At 41.4% G+C, this 24,511-nt stretch overlaps 2 protein-coding genes and 1 pseudogene across 3 annotated transcripts; 2 read left to right on the forward strand and 1 right to left on the reverse strand.

The window, feature by feature from the left end:
- Positions 1 to 1,862: 1,862 nt before the first annotated feature.
- Positions 1,863 to 21,945, forward strand: TRMT12 (tRNA methyltransferase 12 homolog). Its single transcript, XM_081116680.1, has 2 exons — positions 1,863 to 3,288; positions 21,872 to 21,945. Exon 1 carries the CDS (start codon positions 1,948 to 1,950, stop codon positions 3,262 to 3,264), a length of 1,317 nt encoding a protein of 438 aa, XP_080972806.1. The 5' UTR covers positions 1,863 to 1,947; the 3' UTR covers positions 3,265 to 3,288; positions 21,872 to 21,945.
- On the reverse strand, positions 4,747 to 5,539 carry LOC308547037 (ubiquitin-conjugating enzyme E2 C pseudogene; annotated as a pseudogene). The gene has a single exon. The product of its transcript is annotated as a ubiquitin-conjugating enzyme E2 C pseudogene (transcript).
- RNF139 (ring finger protein 139) lies at positions 11,290 to 24,002 on the forward strand. Its single transcript, XM_081116679.1, has 2 exons — positions 11,290 to 11,789; positions 21,872 to 24,002. Exons 1-2 carry the CDS (start codon positions 11,609 to 11,611, stop codon positions 23,713 to 23,715), a joined length of 2,025 nt encoding a protein of 674 aa, XP_080972805.1. The 5' UTR covers positions 11,290 to 11,608; the 3' UTR covers positions 23,716 to 24,002.
- Positions 24,003 to 24,511: the final 509 nt, after the last annotated feature.

The following is a 24,511-nucleotide window of genomic DNA, read 5'->3' on the forward strand; positions in this document are numbered from 1 at the left end:
GAGTCCTAATGGAGAGACCAGTGAGGAGACAGCTGCTGTAATCTATGTGCCAGAGGGTGGGTGAGGAGTTCGAGAGAGGTAAACTAATTTGGTGTATACTTAGGAGAATATGGAGGATATAAGCATATGGCAGCTAACTAACAAATAGTTATAGGAAGTTGAGGAAAAGGGGGCAGGGAGGTGATTAAAGATATTTCCTAAACTGTGTGCATGAGAAAATGGGTGGATGCTGGACAGTATGGTACTATTTATTATACAGATGAGGGCAGTGGCAAAAAGAAATCTGTTTTAGATATATTAAGTATGAGTTGCCCATTAGACACCAAGTTGAGATATCAAAGACACAAATGGTATTGGAGTTGGGAGTGGGAGCTATGGAGTGGTGGGAAACATAAACTTGGGAATATCAGTAGGAATGAAGAGTTAAGGAAGAGGTTGTTAGTTGGAAAGTGGGAGCATGTTTATATACTGATGGGAATAATCCAGGAGACAGAAAGAGAAAGAGAGAGGGGGTTGGTGTGGGGTGGGGATGGAAAGCACAGGACACAGAGAAGATTACTGAAAAACTGAAGTCCTGAAAAAACTCTGATAGTATAGAACATGATTCAGAGGTATTCCGACTAAGGTGTGGGCTGGGAAATTTACCAACTCACATCACTTATTGGTTGAGGGATGCTGGGGTACGGGGTAGGCATTAATTCTGCAGCATTTCTGGTCTGCCCTGGACTTGGACTAATATAATTCTGGTCAGCAGAGAAAGCCACCAGGCAAAGACTGCTAAGTGCTTGTAGTAGAAGCCATTGGGTTGGCATATATAGGAATGGTGAGTCCCAAGGGTATTGTGGTACCAAGAAGGTCTTCTACTCTGTCCCGGTTAATGTGTTCTCCATTTGAGTCTTTAACGTAGAGAAAACACTTAAAACAAGAACAACTCTAATTGATAATGGATAGGGAGAGACGAGAATGTTTTAGCCATAGCTTGTGCCTCCCATACAGATAGACCTGAACTGGGGACTTCAGTTGTTAACCTCGCTGGGTCTCAGTGACCTAAGCTGTAGAATGGTGGGAGGTAGTAAAAAGGATAGGGCTTCTTTACAATTCTTATTTTCAGTTACTTAAATTTATCGGTAGGGGAATTCTCCTTCTTCCTCATTAGATGTATCAAAGCATTTCAAGCGGTATAGATCTGCCATTTAACCAATTCAGCTTGTTGCATTACATCTCTTTCGAGGGTCTACTCTTTACTGGTCACGGTTCAAAGCATTTGATATGTCTCTAACCACCAAAGCAATCATCTGCGAATGGTAACATGATTCCCATTTTATAGGTGAAGATCTGGTTTTGAGAGGCGAGATGATTATTCCGAACTCAGGTCCTTCTGACTTCCAAACACTCGTTTCTTAAACCGCAGGACAGTGAGATGGTGACGACTATCTTTTCAAGGAAAGGGAACGAGGAAGCTACATCTGACTCTTCACTAGCAAATAAGGCGGCTGCTGGTGCCGACCCGAGAGCGCAGCACGAGGCTATGGGAAGCCTGTCTCCAAATCCGGCCCGTCATTCCAGGCTCGCTTCCCTCCTTGGATTGGTGAGCGGCACCGAGGAGAGTGCACGAGAGCTCTGGAGGATACCCACTAATCTGAAGTTTTTAAGCCCCTGCACCTCCTCGTTAGTATTAATTTCCTGTTAGGGTGCAGCGAGTATCGGTGGATCCCAGGAAGGACGGACGGCAGTAGCTGCTTCTCCATGGCAATGCCGCCGCCAATCGGCAGCAGGCGCGTTAATATGACTTAGTTCCGGCCCGCAGTTGACGTCACTTCCGTCCCCGGCGCGGCCGCGTGCGGCTGTCTCCCTGCCGGGGCTTTGGATGTACCGGCGGAGCGCAGTGGACTCTGAGCAAACGGAGAGTCTCGCGGAGGGGATTCGGGAGAATGTGGGGGCAGCAACATGGAAAAGGAAGGTGGGAAGCCCGCGGGTGTTGTCGCAGTTGTGACTGAGCCTCGGTTTACCCAGCGATACAAGGAATATCTCGAGAAGGAGAAACTTTTGGACACACAGCACCGGGTGGAAAAGATGCCCGATGGCACCGTGGCGCTGCCCGTGCTGGGAGAGGCGCTCCCTGAGCAGCACCTGCGGGAGCTGAGGAATCGTGTGGCTCCTGGCAGCACCTGTACGCTAACGCAGCTCCTGGATCCCGTTCGTTCAAAGAAGGCCCAGGGTTGTTCACCTGCCCAAAGGCTGTGTCTTGAGGTGAGTCGCTGGGTAGAGGCCCGGGGAGTGACATGGTCAGCTGAGTTGGAAGCTGATTTGCCCCGATCTTGGCAACGACACGGTAACCTCTTGTTGCTGAGTGAGGACTGTTTCCAAGCCAAACAGTGGAAAAATCTGGAACCAGAACTCTGGGGGATTGTTGCCTCGGCACTTGGCGTTCAGCGTTTGGCCAAACGAGGGCGGGTATCGCCGGATGGCACTCGAACTCCAGCAGTAACTCTGCTGCTGGGCGACGATGGCTGGGTTGAGCATGTGGATAATGGGATCCGATATAAGTTTGACGTAACCCAGTGCATGTTCTCCTTCGGAAACATCACTGAGAAGCTTCGAGTGGCATCTCTGCCCTGTACTGGACAAGTGCTGGTGGATCTCTATGCAGGGATTGGTTATTTTACATTACCTTTCCTAGTTCATGCTGGTGCTGCCTTCGTCCATGCCTGTGAGTGGAACCCCCATGCTGCAGTTGCTCTGAAAAATAACCTTGAGATCAATGGAGTAGCAGATCGGTGCCAAATACACTTTGGGGATAACAGAAAATTGAAGCTCTCAGACATTGCAGACCGGGTCAACCTGGGGCTGATTCCCAGCTCCGAAGAAGGCTGGCCCATTGCCTGCCGGGTGCTAAGAAAGGATGCTGGGGGCATTTTGCATATCCACCAAAATGTGGAATCTTTCCCAGGGAGGAATCTCCAGCCTCTTGGAAACAGTGAAATGGAGGAGCATAGGCCTTATCCTCAGCAAATTATCAACAACCAATGGGAAAATGGAGCTATCAGGGATTCTAGGAGAAAAGTGCTATCAGCATCCATCAAGCCAGAGTGGCACAGGTGGGCGGAATCTGCAGAAACTCGCATTGTCACTCTTCTTCAGCAGGTGCATGGGAAACCGTGGAAGACACAAATCTTGCACATCCAACCAGTGAAATCCTATGCTCCCCACGTGGATCACATAGTCCTGGATCTGGAATGCCGCCCCTGTTCTCTGGTTGGCTAGATCCTGAGACATGAAGATCTACCTGTGAATGACCCTTAATGTACCAGCTCAGGCCAGGTTCCAGCCCTCGTCTCGGGGTAGTCTATTTTAATATTTTGTGACCCTGAAAGCAGGCTCTAGACCATTCCAAATCACTTCACTTGTCTTCCATTGAGCACATTGAGAATGAGCTACATATCTGGGAGAAGCAGCGTGGCTCACTGAAATGAGCCCCATCTGTGCAGTCGTGAATTCCGAATTCTGACCTCAGTTCTGTCTGACCTTGGGTACATGGTTTCAATAGTCTTTTGGCCTTGGATATCCTTATTTGCAAAATGAGGGTTTCTTTGAACTATCTCACATGGATCTTATTTAATGAGCAGTTGTACACAGGACATTGGTTATTTCAGAGTGAAAGGCAGTGCTTTTTCCAAAATCACTCTTGTTACTATGGAAAATCGACTGGAGGGTGGCCAGGATGGATGCAGACCAGTGAAAAGGTTTCTGTGGTTGTCTAGGCATGAGGTGATAATGACTTGGACTAGGGTGGTGGTAGTGGGAAGTGGATGGATTTGAGAAATAAAATTGATGCGACTAAGAAATGGCGTCCATATCAAGGTATTAAAATGGTGCTGTTTTATTATCACTGACAAAATAGGGAGGGAAGGGGACCAAAGTTATTCTAGTGTATTAACTCTTAACTCTATCCCCCTACTTAGGCATTCCTAAATGAGCATGGGGGGCGATGTCTTAAATACTGGCTTGATTGTGGTAGTAAAAGGGATAAAATGACTGCTTTCAATCATAGGGAAACTAGATTTTCAGTCTTAAGCTTGTGCAATAGCTGCCAATTGCTAGCTTTTTTTTTTAATGCTCCAGGATATGCTTATTGACTTGCTGACTTTAGAGAGAGGGGAAGGGGGAGAGAAAGTAAGTGAGGGAAACATCGGTGTGAGAGAGAATATGGATTGGGTACCTTCCATTTGTGCCCCGACTGGGGATGGAACCCCATTCCTAGGTATGTGCCATGACCTGGAATTAAACCTGTAAACTTTCGGTATACAGGTGACGCACCAAACAACTGAGCCACCTGATCCAACTGAGCCACACCGCCAGGGCTTGCTAGCTATTGTAAAAGTTCAAATTAAAACCTTAGATATTCAAAGGCCTCTGATTCCCTTTTCACCCTCCTCCCCTGACCAGCAGCATCAGGACCAAGGTAAGAAGTCATAGGAAATGTGAGGCATTCTGCAGTTTTTCAAGCCTCACCTTATTTTATGACTCTCTGCCATCACCATTGTTTACCCTTGGGATGACTAATTGTGTAGAATCACTTCTCAGAGCTTTATTTTGGTGCACTTTGAAGCCATCTGGGCTTGTTTTCCTGATAAAGGAAATGTATACAAGTGTGTGGCTTTATCAGGATTATGATTGTACCTGGCATTTGGCTGGCTGGGGTTGGGCTGCGCTGCTTGTTCTTTTTTTTTTTTTTTAAACCCAAAATGTATTTATTTAATATATTCATCACAGGGGCTCAACCAGACTTAATTTAAAAAAAAGAAACAAAACAAATATGACACCACAGCCGAAGATACAGAGTCCTATACAGAAATCAAGGCAAGGACAGACCATCTAAGGAAAAAATAAAAAGACATCATAAGGAGAGAGGCTGGACAACCCCAGTCAGGGCTCTTGGCTGGAGACCTGCTTTGCATAGGTTTCTTGTAGGTACTTCTTGAAGGCTGTGGGGTTTTTCCAGAGCTCTGCAGCATGTGTGTTCAATGGGCTATCAATGTTGGGTTCTCCTAGCAAGCTCTGGATGGAGAGCAGGATGGTCCTGACATCATATAGGGCAGACCACTTGTCCTTTAGGATGTCCAGGCAGATGTTACCCTGGGTGTCTACGTTGGGGTGGTAGCAGGGCGTGAGGAATTTCACTGTGGGTGCATTGTACAGGTAGCCACTGGGGAACTCTAGGGAGAGCTTATACCTCAGGTGTTCATATACTGTGCCAGCTGCTCCATGGATGGTCCCCACCCATTTGAAAAGGTTGTCTGATTCAGGGAAGGCAGAAATTCCTTTGTCGCCAGACATCATTAGGGTCATCAGCTCCTGCTGTAACCTCTTGCCCACGGGCCCACGGGCGGCGCCCCTGCTGGGTTCGGCTCCTTTACGAGCTGTGGCGACACTGGTGGCAGCTGGGTCGCGGTTCTGAGAGGCCATCCGGGCAGCGCTGGCAGGGACACAGGACCTCGGAGAACAAGACTGTAACTGCCTGCTTGTCCTTCTTGCAACAGTGGCAGTAAGGACCGGATTGGTGCTCTTTGTGTTATTTTGCAAATATTAAGTGTCTACTATATATATGAGCCACAGGAAATAAATTCATTAGACACAGTTCCTTTCTCTGAGGAGCTCACACCCTAGCAGCCAAAATAACACAAATACTCAAAGAATTGGAATACCATGAGATAAGTGCCGTATGAGTGATAGAATGTTGTGGGAGTGCAAAGGTGGGGAGGAAAAGTTCAACATAAACAGCTAAGTCTTGATTGAAAAAGGAAGCTTCTGGCAGTCTAACGTGCCCTATTCCCACCCCTGCCCCACCTCTAATACAGTGTTAAATTGCTCCTAACTTTAGAGAGAATGCCTCCAGTGTGTTTCACCATTAAGTGATATGCTGTCCTTTGTTAGGCAGTATCCACAGAGTCCCATTATATTGCTGTTTTTTTAATCATTCTTTTTCCACTGTACTGTCACTTTTATCATAAACCTGGTGACCATATATGTGTGGGGCTGTTTCTAGACTTTCTCTTCTGTTCCACGGGTGAGTTTTTCTATTCATGCACCAATACCATCTTGTCTGAATTACTGTAGCTTTAAAATAGGTCGTGGTAACTGATACTATAAGTCCTTCAACTTTGTTCTTTAAGATTGCATTAGTTATTCTTGACGTTTTGCATTTTTTTACGAAGTTAAAATCAGCTTGTCAATTTTTGGGGAAAAAACCCCTGCTGAGATTCTTTTGTTGGGATTACACTGAACCTACAGGGTAAAATTGACATTACAATATCGAATCTTCCATAATGAAGCTTTTATTCTACTCAGTTGGGTGTAGCTATGAAATGAGGAGTGATTTAAAAAATATAAAATATAAAAAATATAAAATGGATGGGTAATTCTAAGTACCTGTTTCCTACTGCTCCTTCCCCCTTAAGGAAACTGCTAGTACTTGCCCTCTGGTACAGTTGGGGTACAGATACATGGACCAATAAACTTGACCAACTGCATGGTCACTCTTGGAACTTGAAATCCTGAGGAATAATGAAGCTGGGACTACAAGATCCCATCTAAAGTGAAGGGTCCTGTACTTCCCACCTGTCAGTGGGACACTATATCTGTCTTCTCTGGGCTCCCTGCCTTGATAGATGTTTTTAATTTAGTATTACTTTACTCTTCTTCTCAGTAGTATCTCAGCCCTCAGATTATTCTCGACCATCACCTTAGATGATTAGGATATTTGAATCTGTCATCTACATATATTCTAATATAAATTAATGAATAATTATCACATATAACAACCCAAACTAATAAACAATATCTTCATAGTACTACTGAACCATAAATGGAGCCATTGCTAAGTGTGTGTAAGGCTTCCACTGAGTATTTCACCTAAAACTTGTTTAACATATACTAAGTATTAATATATATATTTTTAACTTGTGTAACAAGTATGAGAAATTACTTGTGGAGGATCGAATCTTAAGCTCTGAAATCAGAAAAATATGAATCAGAAACCTGTTTCATTTGCCACTGTTATTGTCTGTGTCCTTGGACAAGTTTATTGAAGATTAAATTGGATAATGCATGTCATGTATTTTACATTATATTAAACTTTTCTTTTTCCCAGATGAGGATACTGAAGACTAGAGAGTTGAAGTACTTTGTCTAGACAGAGAAGTAGTAAGAGGCAGAAGTGGGCAAGCATACTGCCAAGCTTATAGAAAGTGCTCAGTAAATGTCTTGAATGAATGAACTCAATATTGACCCCATATGCCACTATATTCTCTGTTGTTTCCTTTGTTAACTAAATAACAATAGACTGTTCCTGTTCATTTGGCATTTACAAAACCATAATATTTAAATAGCTGAATTTTGATGGGCATATCTGAAATTTAATGATGAGAAAAACTGTAATTTAGGATCAGAGATTATTTTATAAATAACTCCTGAGGTCTGTGAGATAAAATTAAGGTATGTGTTTGTCCCTTTTGGGGCTTCTCCTCCCTATTCTTCCTACCAGCATCCCCATATTCCATCTGAAGGAAACTTTGGTGGGGAGGGGTGGGATGGGTAATTCTAAGTACCTGTTTCCTACTGCTTCTTCCCCCTTAAGGAAACTGCTAGTACTTGCCCTCTGGTACAGTTGGGGTACAGATACATGGACCAATAAACTTGACCAATTGCATGGTCACTCTTGGAACTTGAAATCCTGAGGAATAATGAAAGCCCAGAATCAGTTTCTGTTGCTTGGAACAAAGACTTGGCTGATGAAAATGTCAACGGAAAAGTCAAACTAGTTTTTATGCATCCTATTGTCTAAAGGCTTTTTAGAGCTACTAAAAGGCATTTGAATCATTAAAGCCGAATGAATAGATTTGTTATTTTTGACCATGGGTATATATATATATATATATATATATATATAGTGTGTGTGTGTGTGTGTGTATGTGTGTGTGTGTATACTGTTCTGGGTAGACTCAATATAAATATACACGTGAGTTGTGCAACATTCAAATCAATGCAGAAACCAAAGATTCAGTGAATTGTAGCTATTTCTTTGAAAGCTTATCTTTTATTTAAAAAATTCCTAAGCATCTAAACACTACTTCATTGATATAAATTTAGTATTAAAGTAGTGTTATAAAGTACTTGCCAGGATCTTAGTCAAACCTTCATTTTATAGATGGGGAAAGTGAGACCTAGAGAGTTTAAAGAGACTTGGCTTGAAGTCATATGTGAGAAAGATAAGCATGACTATGCCACCACTCCTGAAAGTTCTTGGCCTAAGGTGGAATTTAGTTTGAATTAGAAATTCTTATACTAATAAAATTTGTGCATCAAATTAAGATTGGAAATTGTTAAAACATTAATAAGAACTGAAGCATTTGCTCATTTTAAAAAACTTTTTATTTAATATTTACTACACTTTTAAAATAAAAATTGGAGGGAAGCCCATGAACTATTTTATCTTCTATTTTGCATGATCTTAATATAATGGTACTTACCTCCTGTCTCCTTACCATACTCATCTTTTAAATTAGTCCTTGTGAGCCCTTTCTCCATAATAGCCCATCTTTTTGCTTTAAATTGCAATTAGGGCAGAATAACAGATGGGTTGAGTAGCTAATTGACATCTCTGAGGTTTCTATGTAAGCCTTCATAGTTCTCTTACCAAGTTTGTTTTCCTTTGGGAATTCTGTCAAAACTGCAAGGTTATTCCCCAGGTGTGCAGTTTAGGGAAATTAACCCAGCAGAAGTAAACAGACTGGATTAGAAAAATGATGATCATAATGATATTGCAATAAACAGGCAAGCTACAGGACGACCTTGGGTTAGGATATTGACAGTGACAACAGTAAGGTACAAGAGACTGTCAAGAAAAAATGGGTAAGATTTGGTTGCAGATTGGCTGTGGATAAAAAGAGGAAAGAGTCAAAGATGCCTGAAGTTCTGCCCAGCTGGGCATGGCTCAGCAGTTGAGCATTGACCTAGGATCCAGGCGATCATGGTTCTATTCCCAGCCAGGGCACATGCCTGGGTTGTGGGCTCAATCCCCAGTAGGGGGTGTGCAGGAGGCAGCTGATCAATCATTCTCATCATTGATGTTTCTATCTCTCTTTCCCTCTCCCTTCCTCTCTCTGAAATCAATATATATTTAAAAAAAAAAAAAAAAAAGCCTTATGTTCTAAGCTCCAGGTAGCCTTGGGTTCAAATCCTGGGCTTTAAGTATCTATGGCCATATGGGCCACTTAACTTTTTTCTCAATAATTTATCTAAGCCTCAGTTTCCTCCTCTCTAAAACAGAGATGATACCTATCAAAATAAGGCTGATACAAAAATTTAAGGAAAATGTAAAACCCTTAGCTTAGTGCCTAGTGTGTATGGTAAGCACAGATGGCAGTCATTATTAGGGGTTAACAGTAGGAGTTTAAAAACATGAAACTCCTGTAGGAAGGAGTTTGAGAGTGGGTTCAATCATTCTACTACACCTACCTCCATCCAGAGAAAGGGGTCTTGGAGTTTTATAATTCTCCACCCTTCTGGGGAGTTTTGTTTTTTATTATCCTCACCTGAGGATATTTTTTCCATTTTCAGAGAGTGGAAGGGAGGGAGGGAGGGAGAGAAACACCCATGTGTCATTGGTTGCTTGCCGCAGGCCCCTGGCCAGGGCTGGGCCTGCGGGAAGCCTGCAACCGAGATACTGCCCTTGGCCCCAATCAGACCGAGGCCCTTCAGTCTGCAGGCCAACACTGACCACTGAGTCACACCGGCTAGGGCATGGAGAGTTGTTTTTTTAAATTTTTAAAAAATATATCTTTATTGATTTCAGAGAGAGGAAAGGAGAGGGAGAGAGAGATAGAAACATCAATGATGAGAGTGTCATTGATCAGCTGCAGCCCGCAACCCGGGCATGTGCCCTGACCGGGAATCAAACCCCTATCACCTGGATCCTAGGTGGACGCTCAACCGCTGAGCCACGCCCGGCGGGGCGGGCATGGAGAGCTCTTAACTGGCAGGATAATCATCCATTTAGAGTCCTGATGTAATGTGGATTGCAAGTAAACCAGGTTCTTGCTTACTATTTTATCCCCCTTAATCTGAGATGGCTGGGTCTACAGGGCAGACTCTGACCTAACTCGCACTCTTTATTATTTTTAAAATTAAATCTATTGGGGTGATGTTGGCTAGTAGCTAACTTACATTCCTATTTTCTGGTGAAGGAAGAGAAAGGTAAGTATGGCCAGATTAGTATTGGCTTCTAGGAGGTGGCAATTGTGGGGAGGTAAATATATGGGGGAAACTAGTGGAAGGTGATTAGTAAGGTTAGTGGGTGATGCGGAGTCTAAGAGCCCTCTTAGAGGCAAGAGAGAGGGAAACACCTTTACAAATGGGCATTTATGTCCTGCTTTTCAAGCAAATGTGTTGGGGGGGGGGGGCAGACAGCTTTTGGTGGGGGTGCTTCAGCTTTCTCAATTGTCTTTAGCTAAAAATAATCCTCTGTCAAAGTGGCATACTTTGGGGTGGCACGTTCTAATCCCCTACAAAAAACAAAAAAAGTATGCCCTCTTCTGCCCGGAGGAAAGAGGAGATTGCCTGGGTGTGCTCACTTCAAAGACACGACATCAAAGACGGAGGCCTGGGCTCTTGCCCGCAGGTCATACCGGCCCTCGATGTCAGTGAAATGTGGCCGATGAGTGTCCTCAGTGCTGTCCAGCTTGGGAGGAGGTCGTTAGGCTTACGTGCGAAAGGATGAGAGAGGGATGTTTTCTTGGTGGCGCCGAGCACGCGTACCCAGGGCCACAAACGGCAGCTGCTCCCTAAAGCGCGCGCAGCTGCGCCTCCTGCGGGGCTCTCCCGGAAGCCCGCCGCCCCCAGCCCGGCCGCCGGGTCGGCTGGGTAGGTCTGGCCGGCGGCGCCCTGTGACTTTCCTCCTCTCAAGCACCTTTGAACCGTGTTTACGTGACGCTCATGGGCTCTAATAAAACAAGTCAGTCCCGCCCATGAAAGCCGGGAGTTCCTCATTGAACACACGCCGCCGTAGGTGAGGTGGCCACCCGGACGCTGGAGGGCACGGCCGCCATAGTGCGCCTGCGCCACGGGGTGGCGCCAAACCGCGAAGGCCCGGCGGGTCGCTGTGGTGTGCGGAAACCATGGCAACGGCTTGAGACGTTTGCTACGCCGTACGTGATGACGACAGGGGAGCGCCCCTAGCGCCGGATTGTGACGCGATAGCGGCGCAGTCTCCGCGGTCTCGCGTGACCGCGGGCGCAGCCTCACCCTCCCAACAGCCTCAACGGCGGAGGCCCGCGGGCGAGGTCAAGATGGTGGCTCCGCGGGCGGGGGAGGCGGTGGAGGGAGGAGGAGCCAGACCTTAGCCAGCCAAAAACACCGACACCGAGAGGCCTCCCGGGAGCCGCCGCCGCCTGCTCCAGCTCGAGAGACGCGAGCGGGCGGCGGGGCGGGCCGTGAGAGACCGGAGAAGAGGGGCGGAGTCGGCCGCCTCAGCTCCCGCCCCTGGCCGCTGTCCCGGGCCTGCCCCGCGCGGCCCTACCCGGCCTGCCCAGCCCCGGTGTGGCAGCGGCTCATGGCGGCGGTGGGGCCCCCGCAGCAGCAGGTGCGGATGGCCCATCAGCAGGCCTGGGCGGCGCTCGAAGTGGCGCTCCGGGTGCCCTGCCTCTACATCATAGACGCCATCTTCAACACCTACTACGATTACAGCCAAGGCCGGTTCTGCATCGGGCTCCAGATCTTCCTCCGGCTTCTCGGTAAGGGGGAGGGGTAGCCTGCCTCCTGGACGGCTCTGTGGGGCCGAGACAAGCCGCAGGGAGCGGGCAGCCTCGCGCAGGCCGCGGGTCGTGTGTGTGTGACTGAGACTGTGTGTGAGAGACCGAGTGTGAGAGTATATATGTGCGAGACTGTGTGATGACAGTGTGTGTGTATGTTTGTGAGAGAGTATGTGTGAGACTGTGAGAGTGTGTTAGGAGGAGAACCAGGTTCGTCCCCACAGGGCGTCCTCGGGGGCCGGGAGGAAGGAGGAGATGACACTGGGTCTGAGTTGACCGCAGAGCGGCTCCCGCCTCAGTCCCTGTTCCTTTTGCACCTGAGTGAGGCGGAGGAAGCCTGGGCGTGTGAGCAGGGCTCTGCCTGCTGTTTCTGTTGGGGAATGAGTGCTGACCGCCCCTTCCTAGGCGACAGCCTTGGAAAAACAGCACCTCGGTTTGCCCCCATCTCTGCGTGTGTGACCTTGGACTTGTGCTAGCCTGGGCCTCAGTTTCCTTTCCAGAATGCAGAGTACTTGTGTGTTGTCACTTCTGTTTCGATGGGGATGGGGTTCACATGATGGTGAAGTGTCTCGGTAAATGACATCCGAACGAAAGGGACAGGGCATCGAATGTCAGACCTTGAAACCGTTACCAAAACTCCTCATGAAGAAGGCGATGTTTAGGAGTTTATAAAATTTATGAAGCAGAGGTATTTAAAGAAAAAACCTGGCTAGAGTGATGAGACTCTTCCAAGAGAGACTTCTGAAAAATCAGTTTTTGTTTTTGCATATGAATGAAGTGTTGAAAAGCACCTTATGTTTCGCTCCCCATCTTCACTTGCATCGCCAGAGAAGCGTTTATGCATAAAAGAATTTTTTTAAGTAATTGAAACTTGGCAAATTTTGTTGATGAGGTAATTCTTGTGATAAGTTTTTAGTAGGCTAGTGCTTTGAAGTGTTGCTGATAGTGAGATCCTTACCAAACTCTGAGTTATGAGCCATCTGTTGCTGCTTCTGACAGAAGAGTGGTAATGTTGTTTTGTTCTTAGCAATAAATAGCAACGTTTTACATTTGTTTGATACTTTACTTTTGCAAAGCATTTTCACTGGTATTATCTAAATATCTAACCTTCAGAAATCCCTCAGGTGGGTGGTGGTATTCTCATTTTACAAATGAGAAAACTGAGGGTCAGAGGTTGTGTTTTGCTTTTGATACACAACAAATAAGTGGTTGCCAGAACCTAGGCTTAAAAATCTTCTGACATCAGTGGCGGTTGATTTTCCTCCTCAGTCCAGCTGCAATCCAGATACAGAATGGTATAGTAATGATCACATGGTAGATCGTAAAACTAACAGATGTGAACATGCTGTTCTTTAGCACAAGACTTATCAGTAACCCACCAGCTGCTAATACCAGCCATTCCTACTTACCACTGCAAAAGTGTAGTGCCCTCATTATCTGTGGCTAAAATGGAGCTGTGCAATTTTGTAATGCGTACAATTATCAAACACCTGAAACTAATATATGTTGTACACTTGAAACTAATGTAATACTATGCCAGTTGTACTTCAATTAAAAAAGCATTAGCTTACCTTTATTGTTTCATACTTAACATATTTAATTCTGACAGTCATGGGTGAAGTGACATTAGTTAATGTTAAAATGAAATTAATAAGGGGGCTGTTGGGTAAACATTTTATTCCTGCCAGTGAGAAGTCACTCATCGTGATCATAAATTAACATGCAGTTACTTGTCTCAATGTAGTAAGGTGGTCTCAGCTGAGTCTGACTGCCAACCCAAAAAAAGAGAGAAAGCAGAAGGTAACAGACTTCTAGGGCACTTTATCAGATTTGGGATCAGTGGGATAGCCAAGTGCTGCTTTGGGGACTGAGTAATCATATATAACAGGACTTGAGGATAGGAGGGTGGCTGTCCTCACTTCTGCTTTGAGAGGAGTCCATGGTGGAGGGGAAGAAAATGGAACTTTGAGAGGATTCACGTGTTCATTGCCCAAATAGTGTAGCTGCTGCCTTTAATGCTCTTATGGCAGGTGACTGCAGATTCTCTGAGAACCTCTTTCGGACCAGGTGCTCTGAATTTTAAGTGCAGTGCTCTCAGAGTTGAGCTTCAGGTTAGGGAGCTTTAAGGAAAAGGAGTATTTTCTTAATTAAATAATTCGTGATTTAAGAACATTGAACAAAGTAATCTGGTATTTTCCTTGTACTCTATCCTGCTTATTTTTGTAGTAAATCATGGAAGTTTGTACTTGATAAATCAGAAGAATGAGACCTCTGGCAGTTTACTTAGCTGCGTATGCCTCTGATTCTTATCTGTACCTTTTTAAAGATGGACAGTAATGGTATCTCTCTCATAGGGTGCTAAGGACAAAAAAATGAAATGGGATGTAAGCCCTAGAACAGTACCTGGAACCTAGTAAGGGCTATTTAAGTGTCAACTATTAGTAAGCTTGATAGCTTTAAAAAAAAATTTTTAATACTTCAGTTAAAACCATACCGTGTTACAGATATTTTGGTCTTTTGAAGGCATTAGAGAAATGTTGATACTGTTTGTTTGAAAATTTTGATCTCAAAATATTCTCTGGGTCAGACTTTATGAGTACAAAATATTTTCCAAATATGTCACCTGGCTGTTCCTTAAATTGTGCCAGTGTAATTACGCTAATTTTTCACATTTGTAAGTGATAAAGTTTTTTAAAAGTGGCTTTGGTGCCAAAAAAAATTCATCCTGAATAAAAGCAAATGTGTTAAGTATTTAAGGCCCATTCTGTTGTTTTTGAAAGTGACAGGTTTGTGTGTAAAAGATACCAAAGGGTAGTTAAAATTAATTGTTCTATCTGGTTGTATTTTTTTAATAATTGTAGACCCTTTTAAAATAATTTATATAATGCTGTATATAAATCTTAAAACTTGGCAGTGTTACCTTTTTCTTTAAAATAAAATTGTAAAAATGGAAATCTATTTTCTAAGTAAAAAAGCATTACCAATTTTATATGTAGCATCTGAAGAATTTACTTCCCTTCACCAAAAATAAAGTACTACAACTATACTTTCATTTGATATTAAACTAATATGAGAGTTTCAGGAGATTAGAAAATAAAGCATCTCATTGTGGGGATCCAAATAAAATCTTATCACAATATATAGAATATTTAAGAATCTTAAGCTATTCTTAGGAGGTGTTAAATGCTAAATGAAAAACAACCCAGTGCAGCATAATGCTGAATTAGCAAATCTAAATCCAAGGCAGGAAAATGCAAGCATAGGAGCTTGTTTTAATAGTATTACTCATATAATGATAATTCACCGGAGTGGAAAGAAAATCCAGAAATTACAGGGGAAATTTTAATGAAAAACTTTTATGACAAAACTTTTTTAAAACATTTCTTAAAAATGGCACACTGAGGGAAAAATATCTGCATCATATGAGACTCAAGTTCTTGTAAAAGTTTTACTTTGCCAGTAAGAAAAACTTCTACTCCCAGAGAAAAATGGGCCCAGGATAAGCAGTTCACAATAAATGACATGCAGATGGTCAATAAGCAAAAGAAAAATTACTCAGCCTCATTTATAATTAAATAGTCAAAAAAACCCCCACTTATTAGATCAGTGAAGAGGTCAGAGTCTGAATAGAAACTAATTTGGCAGAACTGTGGGGAAACAGGTAAAGTTAAACAGTTTTTGTAGGCTGTCACTTCTGTGTTAAGCCATCTGGCACTAGCAACTGAAGTTCATCATATTCCTTTTGACACACAATTCCATTTCTAAGAATTTCACCTAAAGATGTAGTCTGCAAACACTGTGGACAAGGATATTCATTGCAGCATTGTTGGTAATAACAAAACAACAAATTGTTAATCTAAATGTCTATTAAAGGGGAATCTGTTTATTGTATTAGGTTTAGCCATACAATAAAATTGTTGAAAACCTGCGGTGTGAAAAAACAGTGAAGCAGTAGTAATTATGACTGCATAGGGATAGACTAGGTATTCTAAACAGTGACACTATTGACATTTTGGACATAATAATTCTTTGTTGGGAAGTAGGTGGAGCTGGTCTGTGAATTGTAGGATTTCCAACAGCATCCCTGTCCACTACCCATTAGATACCAGTAGTACCCCCCTTCCCCCAGTTGAGATTGCCAAAAATGTCTGTAGATATTGTCAGGTGCCTCCTGGGGGCAGAGGGGGAATAAGATCCTGGTTGAGAACCACTGGGATAGACAGATAGACCAATAGCATAGAATAGAAAAGCCCAGAAATAGATTACCCAGGTGTGTATATATAGAAACTTGATGTGTTTCAGAGATAGAATTGAAGTACATTGAGGTAAATATAGACTATTCAGTTAGTGGTCATTTAGTTGTCCATATGGAAAAAAATTATATTGTATTGCTACCTCATGTCAATATATAAACAGTTCTAAGTGGATTAATACCTAGATGTGAAAAGCAAACTTTAAAATTTTTAGAAGAAAATATAGAACATTTTTTTAAACCTTAGAGTAAGGTTAAAATTCTTTTAAAATATTTAAAATCAAATGTGTAAAATATTGATAAATTTAATGATATTAAAATAAAAAACCTCTATTAGTCAAAAGGCAGCATCAGAAAAGTGAAGACCAGCCACACACCTGAGGAAGATGTTTGCATTACAGATAACTGACAAAGAATTTGTAGTCAGAATATTTTTCTAAATGTCTACAGTTTGTTAAGGAAAACAAACTCCATAGATAAATGGGCAAAAATAAACTGGCAATTCACAGAGAAAGAAGTATGAATGGTCAGTAAATCAGAAGATGCCCTCTTTAATAAGTAATCCAAAATGAAAATTTTTAAAGGTTAAAAAGCAACAAGAAAACCCACTATTATTAAGTAACATCCTCTTTGAGTAAAAAAGCAAAAAAGTGTGTGTTTATGAATGTGTGGTGTTTTATGCAAAGCTTGGTTTATTCTTCATTTAATAACAATGGGGTTTGACTCTTTAAAAATCATATTCACATTTTTAAAAATAAAAGCATGTTTAAAATCCTAGTTTAAAAGCAAGTGCGAATGCAGTGCAGCCACTATGGAAAGCAGTATGGAGTTTCCTCAGAAGATTAAAAATTGACCTGCCACTTGACCCAGTGATCCCACTTCTAGGAATATATCCTAAGAAACCCAAAACACCAATCACAAAGAATTTATGCACCCCTTTGTTCATAGCGCAATTTATAATAGCTAAGATCTGGAAACAGCCCAAGTGCCCATCATTAGATGAGTGGATAAAAAAGCTGTGGCATATTTACACCATGGAATACTATGCAGCTGTAAAAAAACAAAACAAAAAACTTTTATCCTTTGGGACAGCATCGAGGGAACTAGAAAGTATTATGTTAAGTGAAATAAGCCACTCAGAGAAGGTCAAGTACCACATGATCTCACTTATATGTGGAATATAATAAACAAAGTAAACTGATGAACAAAATGGATCCAGAGACATAAAAGCATGGAACAGACTGCGGGATCTCAGAGGGAAGGTGGGGATGGAGGAGTGGGTGGGGAGCTATTAATCAAAGAACTTACATGTTTACAAGCATAACCCATGGGCACAGACACTGCTCTGGGGAAGGCCTGGGGGTGGCGTGGATGCAGGGTGGAGGGGATCAATGGGAGTAAAAAGAGGATATCTATAATATTTTCAACAATAAAGAAACAAAAAGAAAAGCAAGATTTTAGTTTTATCTTACTAAAAAACTTAAGATACCCCTATTTAACCTAAAATGAGAGTTTGATAGAAAAAATTTTCTTTATGCTATAGTTTAAAAAGTACACCGACAGATTGCCATTTCAGTTTTGTTTACCTTGTCTTGCATTTCATTGGTTAGGGCTCCTTTGGGAGTAAGGTAGTCATAACATTTATTTCTGGGCTCCATCTTTATTCTGTCTGGCATTGAAATATTTTTCCACCGCTTGCTTTAGATTATGTTTTAAAGGTTTAAGGTAGCTGGAGGATTATAAATATTATGTTCTCTGTTTCCTTCTAATTTTTAGTCCCAAATTTCCAGAAAAGGTTACACTATGAATGGACTTTCCACATAAGAGTTATCACTGTTGTGTAACATGTTATGGAACCCCCTCCCCTTGCTTATTTTTGTTTGCTTATTTTGGGTAATCCAAATTGTAAATGCCCTGAACTCTTCATGAATTGAGTTCACATATAGCTTCAAAGCTCCTGAATTGATTTTGATAATCTGCTTCTTTTCCTACCTCAAGAACTTTGGTGAAACACTAATCATTGGTAAGTTGGATCCCTGAATTGTGATTTCAGTTAATTCTATTCTCCAGTGTCCCAATATGGTTATTTAAATAAAGCATCATTTATATATAGCCTTGATTCCTTATGCAGGTCACTCTTAAGTGCTGATAAGAAACAGTATCCCTGGGCTTAATTTTCTTAGGTCTACAGGGTAAATAACAGTGTTTTATGTCTGAAGTTGTGAAATGCAACAAAACTTTGATGCTACTGGTAAAAGTTACTGAAGACCAAAGGCCAGGAAAGGGAGTGTTGAAATTTGTTACTTGGGAAGTTGACTTTTTTTTTTCGCTTCTGTAAAATGAGAGCTGATTCCTCCTACGTTCCACACATAGGACCATGAGTATAAAAGAAAAACTTAAGAACCCCATGTACATGCAAACTTTGGGTAAGAATTAAACAATTTTATGCTATTCTTGAAGTGTTTGGTCTTTATTACATCTTGGGGGTACGATTTTAGTCAAAGTGTAGTATCAGATTGTTACTTACTAGTTAGGGCACATCTGACCCTTGTGATTGTAGTCTTACTACATTATTTGTCTATCATATCCTCCCCCACTTTTTCCCTTGGTATATTTGCATAAAGCAAAATGGCACTTTTTCTCCAGACATAATTCTAAAACCCAAATCATTCCTTCATTTGTGTGTAAAAATAAATTTCAGGGGGAAAATCTGTTAGAGTAAAAAGGACTGGTTAATAAAGTACAATGAAGTTCATGAATATTCACAAGCAACAGTTAATTTACCACTTTGTGAGTAGCAAGCTGACAAAATTAATTTACAGTCCCTGCTTGACTTTCTCCCTTTTAATCTGTATAAACTAGAATTGAAGTTATTTTGATTCATTTTAGGAGATTAGTTTCAAGTTTTGTCTCAGGAACATACTTTGTTTTTCTATGTAGAGAAAGTAAGATTACATATACATAGTGTCTGAGCTAATTTCATTTCCTCTTTCCATGGAAAATATTCCTAATCCTGCTCAAAAAAGCCCTTTAAAAAAAAAAAAAAGTAAAGTTTTTTGTTTTGTTTTTTTAGAGAGCGGGAGAGAAACCCACATGAGAGCAAAAATCTGCTGTCTCTTGCATGCCCCCTACCTGTAGTCAAGCCTGCAACCTTTCCGTGCACAGGACAATGCCCAGACCGGAGCCACACTGGCCAGGGCAGTCCGTTTTAAAGGGCCTGTACCCACCTGTTAGCTCTTTGGGAGAATATTAGTGGCCCACTTGCTCTGGAAATTAATCAGGTGGTTTTCATGCAGAAATTTATATATCTTCTAGGTGATTGTGTCCTTTGTTTTTTTTCATAAATGACTTGACAGACTGGCACAGGGTAAATTTTAAGTTCATGAGCAAAGTCATCATTTAGAGCCAGGGGTGAGGAATAGCCCACCCATGGGCCGTATCTGGTCTGGCCCTGCCAAGGCAACTGCAGGCAGGACTCAAAATTCAATATATTCAATTAAATGTTTTACCAAATATAGCAGGCAATTTTTTTTTTTTTCCTAATCCTCACCCGAAGGTATTTTTTCCATTGCTTTTCAGAGAGAGTGGAAGGGAGCAGGGGAGAGAAACATCAATGGGAGGGAGACACATCGATTGTTTGCCTCCCGCACGTGACCAGCAGGCTAATTTTTAAGTTGATAATTTTGTATGGCCCTTGCATGGTATAAATATCCAGACGGCCCTTGGCAGAAAAAAGGTTCCTCACCTCTGATTTAGAGGAACTAGCCCTTTCTTTTACATGCAATGGATTATGATATACCTCCACAGTAATATGCAGTCTTTCTCAAGTATATGCTGCAATAAGGTGTGTATGGATAGATATTTCATTTGGAGTTTGTCACTTTTCCTATACTCCAAGCTCTGGTTTCTTAGCTTTGTCTTACCTGTTCATAAATTTCAATCTCCAAGTGGACTGTATTTTGTAGTTGCCTTTAAAAACATAATCCAGAATTCAACAGAAACATTTAGTTTCCCAGTGAATATTAATTTACTTTTTTTCTACAAAATATTTTGGGATCCATAGATGTTCAAGGTAGCATCCTTGCTTGCTATCAGAGACATAACAGGGTAGATGATACCCACTCAGATAACTACAATATCAGGTAGTATATGAATATTAGGTATTTCACCAGGATCTGTCGGTATGCTGAAGGGGAACAGTCACACTCAGAGAAAGCGGGTCTGTAAGATGGATAAGATTTGAACAGTCGGGTACTTGGGAGTTGGTGGGGCCATTATGCTAAGTAGAGAAAAATGTAAACACAGCTGCTATTATGGCACAGAAAGGGTGTGTTTGGGAAAGAAGTCTGGAGCTTTGGTGTGTGCTTTGGGAGGAGTATTACTCTGAGGCCAGCTGAATCCTTGATTGCTAGGATGAGAGAGACAGATTTTAGTTGGTTACTATTTCAGAGCCACTGCAGTATTTTGAGCAAAGAAATGAAGAAAGGCATGTTGGTGATGGCTTGTAGATTTGGACAAGGTGAGTTTTTAAGGACAAACTAGTAAGTTGGTGAAAAGGAAAGATAATAGGTGTTAGTAGAATTTGGAGACTAAGTGTCAAGTTTGAGGGTGCCAGGGCTAGAAGGTACCATTAAGAGAATAATGGGCCCAGCCAGTGTGGCCCAGCGGTTGAGCATTGACCCATGAACCTGGAGGTCCAGGTTCAATTCCCCGTCAGGACACAAGCCCAGGTTGTGGGCTCAATCCCCAGTAGGGGGCCTGCAGGATGCAGCTGATCCATGATTCTCTCTAATCACTGATGTTTCTATGGAGCTCTCCCTCTCCCTTCCTCTCTCTGAAATCAATTTAAAAACCCCACATTTTTAAAAAAAGAATAATATACCTTTAACTGAAATTGGAAATCACAAGAGCGAGCCATTTGAAGCGAGTTAGGTTTTAGAAATTTTGAGTGTTGCAGTTGTAATGTAGAAGTGGTACTAGGTGGCTATTTGGATATCGTTGCCATAGTTGAAACCTTGGATAATAATGTTTATTGCAGTCTCACTTACAAATGTGTCAGAGCGCAAAGAAAGATGGTTCTGGATATACATCGGACCATCCACTGGTTAGGTATAAAGTGGGGAGGGGAGACTTACTACCGTTTTTTAACTGTTTTGGTTTTCTGAATGTTATACTTTTGTAATCTGAAGAACAATAAAAAGGGTTGACTATTTGAAGAAAAAGATTCAGTAATATATAGGAAAAAGGGAACTTGAAGGGCATTTTTGAAATTTGCAATATGTAGAGGGAAAAAAACAACTGAATTCGGACACGGGAGAATGCTTAAGGAGCAGGAAAAATAAGAGCCAGCAGGAGTTCAATTTGAGGAAGAGGAATTAGATGTAAGTATAAAACTTAAACTTGATTTCCTAAAGAACACTTAAGAAAAAGAATTCTAAGATTTAATAGGAACAAATGTTTTCCATTTTGGTTATTTTTAATTCTAATGTTTGTGTAATGAAATTATTGTAAATATTTTTAATGATTATGAAATTAAGAAGGACATGTTCGTTAAAATGTGTCACTACAAACTCATCTTGAAGGTAATTTAGTAATTTGATGCCTCGGTACTACTTGAATACTTTGGAAATTAGAATTCTAGTAAGATTTTTAAAAATAATGTTTCGCCTCTGCTATTGAACTGACTTTACAAAATTCTTTTGGCCTTTAAGCCTAAATTGCCTTGAGGCTAAATGTTCGCATTTCCTAATTAAAGGAATACTATAACTATTAGTGGAAAAATATTCTTAAAAATGACTTTTCTTTTTTTCAGGTATATTTGTATCCAGTATTGTTCTGATCTTGTCACAGCGATCACTTTTCAAGTTTTACATGTACAGCGCAGCCTTTCTATTAGCTGCAACTTCAGTGTTGGTAAATTATTATGCTGCTTTGCACATTGACTTCTATGGTGCCTACAACACATCAGCTTTTGGAATTGAGCTGCTTCCTCGGAAAGGGCCCTCACTATGGATGGCACTCATTGTTCTACAGCTAACATTTGGAATTGGATACGTTACACTGCTCCAAATTCATTCCATCTATTCACAATTAATTATTTTGGATCTCTTGGTTCCTGTAATAGGCTTAATCACAGAGCTACCGTTACACATCCGAGAGACTTTAGTTTTTATTTCTTCCTTGATTCTTACATTAAACACACTGCTTGTCTTGGCAGTGAAACTTAGGTGGTTTTATTATTCCACACGGTATGTTTATCTTTTAGTGAGGCACATGTATCGAATTTATGGATTACAGTTATTAATGGAGGACACATGGAAGAGGATTCGTTTCCCAGATATACTGAGAGTCTTTTGGCTAACAAGAATTACAGCTCAGGCTACAGTGTTAATGTACATTTTAAGGATGGCAAATGAAACCGATTCCTTCTTTATTTCTTGGGATGATTTCTGGGACCTCATTTGCAATCTTATTATTAGTGGGTGTGATTCTACACTGACTGTACTGGGCATGAGTGCTGTAATTTCCTCAGTCGCCCATTATTTGGGCCTTGGAATATTGGCCTTTATTGGATCAACTGAAGAAGACGACAGGCGGCTTGGCTTCGTAGCACCTGTTTTATTTTTTATTTTGGCTCTTCAGACTGGTTTAAGTGGTCTACGACCAGAAGAGAGACTTATTCGCTTAAGTAGAAACATGTGCCTTTTATTAACTGCAGTCCTGCATTTCATCCATGGAATGACAGATCCTGTATTGATGTCTCTCAGTGCCTCTCATGTGTCATCTTTCCGTAGACATTTTCCTGTGCTCTTTCTTTCTGCTTGCCTGTTTATTCTTCCCGTGTTACTCAGTTATGTTCTTTGGCATCACTATGCACTAAACACATGGTTGTTTGCCGTTACAGCCTTCTGTGTGGAACTTTGCTTAAAAGTAATTGTTTCTCTCACTGTTTATACATTATTCATGATTGATGGCTACTATAATGTCCTCTGGGAAAAGCTTGATGATTATGTCTACTATGTTCGTTCAACAGGCAATATTATTGAATTTATATTTGGAGTAGTAATGTTTGGAAATGGGGCTTATACTATGATGTTTGAGTCAGGAAGTAAAATTCGGGCTTGTATGATGTGTCTACATGCATATTTTAACATCTACTTACAAGCAAAAAATGGCTGGAAGACATTCATGAATCGTAGGACTGCTGTTAAGAAAATTAATTCACTTCCTGAAATAAAAGGGAGCCGCTTACAAGAAATAGATGACGTCTGCGCAATCTGCTATCATGAGTTTACAACATCTGCTCGTATCACACCATGTAATCATTATTTCCATGCACTTTGCCTTCGGAAATGGCTGTACATTCAAGATACTTGTCCAATGTGCCATCAAAAAGTATACATTGAAGATGATATCAAGGATAATTCAAATATATCCAGCAACAACGGATTTATTGCACCTAATGAACATCCAGAGGAAGTTGTAAGAGAGGCGGCTGCTGCTGCTGCTGCTGCTGCTGCTGCTGCTACTGAATCTGACAGGGAATTGAATGAAGATGACAGTACAGATTGTGATGATGACGTTCAAAGAGAAAGAAACGGAGTGATTCAGAACACAGGTACAGCAGCTGAAGAACTTAATGAGGACACTGACTGATTAAACAGCATTTACTAATCATTGAGGTTATTTGTTCAAAATTCAGTTCATCCAAAATGGAGTTAATATGCTTCACTTCATTGTGTAACCAAGCACAAAAACAGTATCAATGTTGAATCTGTGAATGGTTTTCCGTTTACTGTGATGTGCTACTGTAAATATACCTCTTGAATTACTTCTGGTCTCTTTGGTGACCTATTTAAATTTGTGTACATTATTGTACATAGAATAAAATGTTTTCACGTTTTTATGACAAAATTTGAACAAATAGCTTTTTGATAGATAACGATAATATGGTGCGCCAACTGTGCCAAAGATTCCTCAGTGAAAATGTATAGTGCATCTGACTCTGGCCCCTAGTGTTTAAGATGAGTGGGAGAATGAAAATGCAAATCAGAGGAAACAACACTAAATCAAGGAAATAAAATAATTTGGACCAGAGGATAAAGGATTTATGTAGAATATTTTATAAGCTAAGGAAAAAGTAGGCTGCCAGAAGTGATTGGGACTTTTTGAAATTTGAGAGTAGCACTGTAATTGAACTGAGTTTGAAAGTCAAGATTTGGACATTGTGTGAGTTGAGAAATAGGCACTTATCAGCTATGTATCAACTTATATCTGGTATGAACCAGAATGTTTAATTTTTATGTAAAAATAAGTATATTTGTTAGCCATTCTGTGTTTGCAGCGTTGACATATTGTCCTTTCATACTTTTGAAGAGATTATAAAATGAAATACTTGAGGGTTTTCATTCTTTTAAGCTAAGGTATTGACATTAAAAAATCCTGACTTTAT

The sequence above is a fragment of the Miniopterus schreibersii genome (genome assembly GCF_964146895.1).
Source record: "Miniopterus schreibersii genome assembly, chromosome: 17".
Classification (NCBI taxonomy): Eukaryota; Metazoa; Chordata; class Mammalia; order Chiroptera; family Miniopteridae; genus Miniopterus; species Miniopterus schreibersii.

Bases quoted from the DNA above. Each gene is read 5' to 3' on its own strand.
- TRMT12 (XM_081116680.1), top strand. From the start codon at position 1,948: ATGGAAAAGGAAGGTGGGAAGCCCGCGGGTGTTGTCGCAGTTGTGACT.
- RNF139 (XM_081116679.1), top strand. From the start codon at position 11,609: ATGGCGGCGGTGGGGCCCCCGCAGCAGCAGGTGCGGATGGCCCATCAG. The intron at 11,790-21,871 runs GTAAGGGGGAGG...TCTTTTTTTCAG, and splicing joins GATCTTCCTCCGGCTTCTCG to GTATATTTGTATCCAGTATT.